At 37.5% G+C, this 4,028-nt stretch overlaps 1 protein-coding gene across 1 annotated transcript; it reads right to left on the bottom strand.

The window, feature by feature from the left end:
• Window positions 1–1,949: 1,949 nt before the first annotated feature.
• Window positions 1,950–3,444, bottom strand: FLA8 (FASCICLIN-like arabinogalactan protein 8). The gene has a single exon (XM_028073279.2). The coding sequence runs from the start codon at window positions 3,397–3,399 to the stop codon at window positions 2,140–2,142; it is 1,260 nt and encodes a 419-aa protein (XP_027929080.2). The 5' UTR covers window positions 3,400–3,444; the 3' UTR covers window positions 1,950–2,139.
• Window positions 3,445–4,028: the final 584 nt, after the last annotated feature.

The following is a 4,028-nucleotide window of genomic DNA, read 5'->3' as shown; positions in this document are numbered from 1 at the left end:
TCCGCTATGTCGAAGACTTATACTGACGAGACCAAAGTTAATATGAAATGTACTCAACTAGAAGCTAGTCTTAGCAAGACCAAGGTTGGTATCGACCATGGCTCGACAGAAATTGACCTTGATAAGATCAAGGTCTATATTGAGGTTGGTCCTGGCAAGACCGAGGTTAATATCGGTTATAACTTGGTTAGAGGTTGACCTTGGTAAAACTAGCCTTGGCAAGACCAAGGTCATTATCAACTTTGTCTCAGCCATAGGTTGATATTGGCAAATAGCTATGTCAATATTAATCCTGACTTGGTCAAAGGTTGATCCTTACAAGTACCAAGTTTAAAATCGACCTCAACTCAACTGGAAGCTAATATTAGAAAAGTCAAGTTCAATTACTACACCATTGAACACCCAACTCGACTAAAATTAAGATCAAATTTAAATTCACTACTTGAAATAGGGAAATTATATTACGAAAAGCAAAATAAAATAATGAAGATGGGTTGAGTCGACTTTGTACTATCACAATAAGAATAAAATTTTTTATCACTATGGTCTTTGTGTCTTACTTAACTCAATGTTTTGGGATTGTGATTAGTCATGTTAACATGTAGTATGGAAATGCTCAACTAAGTTTGATATGCATATAATGTTTAAACATCGAGTTAGGGTCACTTAAGCTATAAAATTTTTTTTAGCCAACTTAAATTAAGAAATATACCTAATGATTATTATTTTGATGTATTGTTCCTGAACACCTTTATATTGAGTAAGGAACATTTAAAAAAAAAACAGTCATGGATTGATGAAATGATGATTTAAGAGTTTCTCTCTTCTTTACACAATGTTTGAAAACTTGATAAAAGTCTAGATACAATTTTTAAGTCTTCGTTTAACTGTCTCATACGTTAAAGACTAAGCGATTGTGATAACATTATTAGAGAACAATTTAATATCAAAATTAACATTTACATTAATGATAATAGATAAAGTTGATTTTAAAAGGATTAATGGTAACAGATAAAGTAAAACAAATATTCTATAATCTTAAATATATTTAATAAAAGATAAGACAATTATAACTCTTTAAAAAATAATTTAAATTATGTTTTCAAGATTTTATATCTTTTCTTATTTTAATATATTCATATATTCATAAAAGATATTGAAGTTTTTACCGAACTTGCAATCCTATTTTCCATAAATAGAAAGGTAGTTAAAAGTCATGAACACTTGAATTTTCTAATTTAAAAGAACACCAACTTCAAACCAAAATATACTTTAAACCAAACATTCATAGCCAATCATTCTAAATTGTTTGTTCTTTGATTTTTAAAAATATATTAACTAGAGTTATAATTAATAGGGTGAAAGATGTCGACGAAAAATAGTATACATCGATGCATATTTTGAGTGTATTAATTATTTTCCTAAAATAAAAGAATCTATTTAAAAAATATTTTTAAAATACTGGAAAGTGAATAATTTCAATATTTGTCGTGCCTCAGAAATTTCTTACAAATACCCAAAGGCCAGAATGAAACTCTCAATGTCCATTGATGATTCTCTAAGTGCAGTCAAAGTACATTCCTTCCAAAAAGCCAAAGACAGAAAAAAGCATATATCCATCAAGGCGTTGAATGAGCGCGTTAAATAAACGCAAACGCCCAGCGCGTCACCTAAATCCTTAAACCATTTAATTTAGCAGTAAAAAAATGTTGTCGGAATTGAAAAACAATTCGCCGCACAGTCCTCAGAACTAGATCTGAGTTCTATTTTTTTTTTTCGTAAAAATAAATATTAAAATGAGATGGTTCTCACCAAAAGAAACACGTAGGACCCACTCACACTCCTCCACGTGGCCTCCCTCGTATGCACCACTAATCAAATGCCAGAGGATAACCCATTTCACATAACACTAAATAGAAAGTGCCACACCAGATACAACCACCACAATGTTCATAAATAACTCAAAAATTAAATTAAATAAAGAAGCTAAAATAAAATACAGCACTACCACGTCGTACATCACCACATGCCTAATTTAATTTATAAGAAAAAAATAAATAAACCAAACTCCCCCGTCCAATCATAATCCGGGAAAAAAAAGGCAAAAACTCAAACACTTACAAAACAAAACTATTAAAATTACATAAAAGTAGTGAAAATCAACAAAGCCGACAAAGCAGTCACTGTAACAGTGAGAACCGCAGAAGCTTTCACGTGAACACCGTCACTCTTGCCGCTGGAGGTGCTCCGCTCAGCCGCAGCTGACGGCGCGTCCGCTGGTGCGCCAGCTGGAGTCTCTCCCGCAGGAGCCGGAGGAGACGCTGGAAGTGGAGAAGGCGCTTCTGCTGGAGTTGGCGCCGGAGATGGAGAAGGCGAGCTAGCTGGTTCCGGCGCCGGAGCGGGCGACGGCGATGTAGCGAAAAGCTCCGGCGGAAGGAGAAGGTTGTCGACGGAGTAAATTGTGAGCGGAGTGGAATCTAGAACAGTGTCGGCGATTCTGGAGTTATCGACGCCGGTGTGGATCGTTAGAGAGTCGCCGGCGTTGGAAACGGTGAATTCGAATTTTCCGGCGCCGTTGGAGGCTAAAGTATTGATAGCATCTTTGGTGGTTTTGAGAGATCCAACCGGAAGGTATTTGGCGGTGGCGTGGTACTGTAAGAGCGAGACTATTTCAGCGTTGGTGAGCTTGCTCAAATCAGGTACACCACGCGCCTTGAACGCTTCATCATTAGGTGCGAAAATAGTCAAACCTTTATCCGCCGTTGACTGAAATGTTTTAACCAGTCCGTTAGTGGAGATGAGTGAGGCGAACGTTTTGCATCCGGCTTTCTCGATGAGAGCCGTAATGTTTAGGTCGGCTGACGGCGGAGGAGCCGCGAGTATCCCCGGCGCGATAATAGGCGCGCTGATTTCGATGACGGAGATGTTGTAGGGGATTTGTTTGACCGATTTGGTGTAGCTCGAGTCAAGCTTGGATCCTGAAGCCGCGGAGCCGAAGCCGACTTTGCCACCTTTAAGATCGGTGATGTTGACCGATCCGACGTTGCCGCTGGCAGTGCCGGTGGTTTGGTAGAGCGTGGTGGAGAGCGTCGTGCCGTTGGTGATTTGGTGGAGTTTGGTGTTGTCGAAGTAGTCTAGGAGGATGTGGAGGCTGAGGACGTTTTTGACGACTGAGAGGGGGTGCTTGTCGGCGACGGCGGAGAATGCAGCGTTGTTGAGGACGAGCACGGTGATGGTCTGGCGCGTGTTGATTTCGTCTGCTAGTCTGGTTTGGGTGAGGAAGTTGTTGAAGTCGCTGTACTGCGGGTCGGCGGCGAGAATGTCGGTGATGTTGTGGGCGGAGACGACGGCGAGGAGTGAGAGGAGGAGGAGCAGGGGGAGGTGAGAGTGAGCAGCCATAATTGAGAGAGAAGATAGCGTGGGAGTGTGGAAGTGAGAGTGAGGAGTGGGAAGAGGAGTTAAAAGATGGCATGGGCACTGATAGTGGTTTGGTTAGGTTAACCATGGTTAAGGATTTAAGGACAAAATTTCTAAAAGTAAATAAAAGAAAAAAGACAAATATGTAATTGGCTTTTAGTTATTTTTCAAATAAAAATACTGACTTTAATCTAGTATATAGAAGTAGGGAAAATAATATATATGAATGACGTATATAAACACTTTAAAATTATATATTTTACTTGATAGATATTTGCCATATGAATTAATTCAGCCTTGTATTTTGTTACCGTATTCGTATGATTTAAAAATGTAAGTATTTTCAAAGATTTATATTAATTATAAATACTTTCAAAGCATAACTATTTTGAGAAAACATATGTTTACTCTTAAAACAAACTCTTAACATATTAAATATACTCAATTTTTATTTAATATTTTGATAAATTAAAAGCATATTAAATTTTTTTTACATGGCCATTGATTAATAATGACATTACAGAAATGTGACTTTTATTGTGTAATTATTAAATGCAAGTTTGAGCGAAGGTCTATACTCTTTTTTTTTTTTCACATAGAGCATATTTGAA

The sequence above is a fragment of the Vigna unguiculata genome, chromosome 5, assembly GCF_037176805.1.
Source record: "Vigna unguiculata cultivar grain cowpea cultivar isolate G323 ecotype 2 chromosome 5, ASM3717680v1, whole genome shotgun sequence".
NCBI classification, from domain to species: Eukaryota; Viridiplantae; Streptophyta; class Magnoliopsida; order Fabales; family Fabaceae; genus Vigna; species Vigna unguiculata.
This window is presented reverse-complemented; position numbering and strand designations above follow the sequence as displayed.

Excerpts from the sequence above, each read along its gene's own strand:
- FLA8 (XM_028073279.2), bottom strand. The coding sequence starts at position 3,399 with ATGGCTGCTCACTCTCACCTCCCCCTGCTCCTCCTCCTCTCACTCCTC.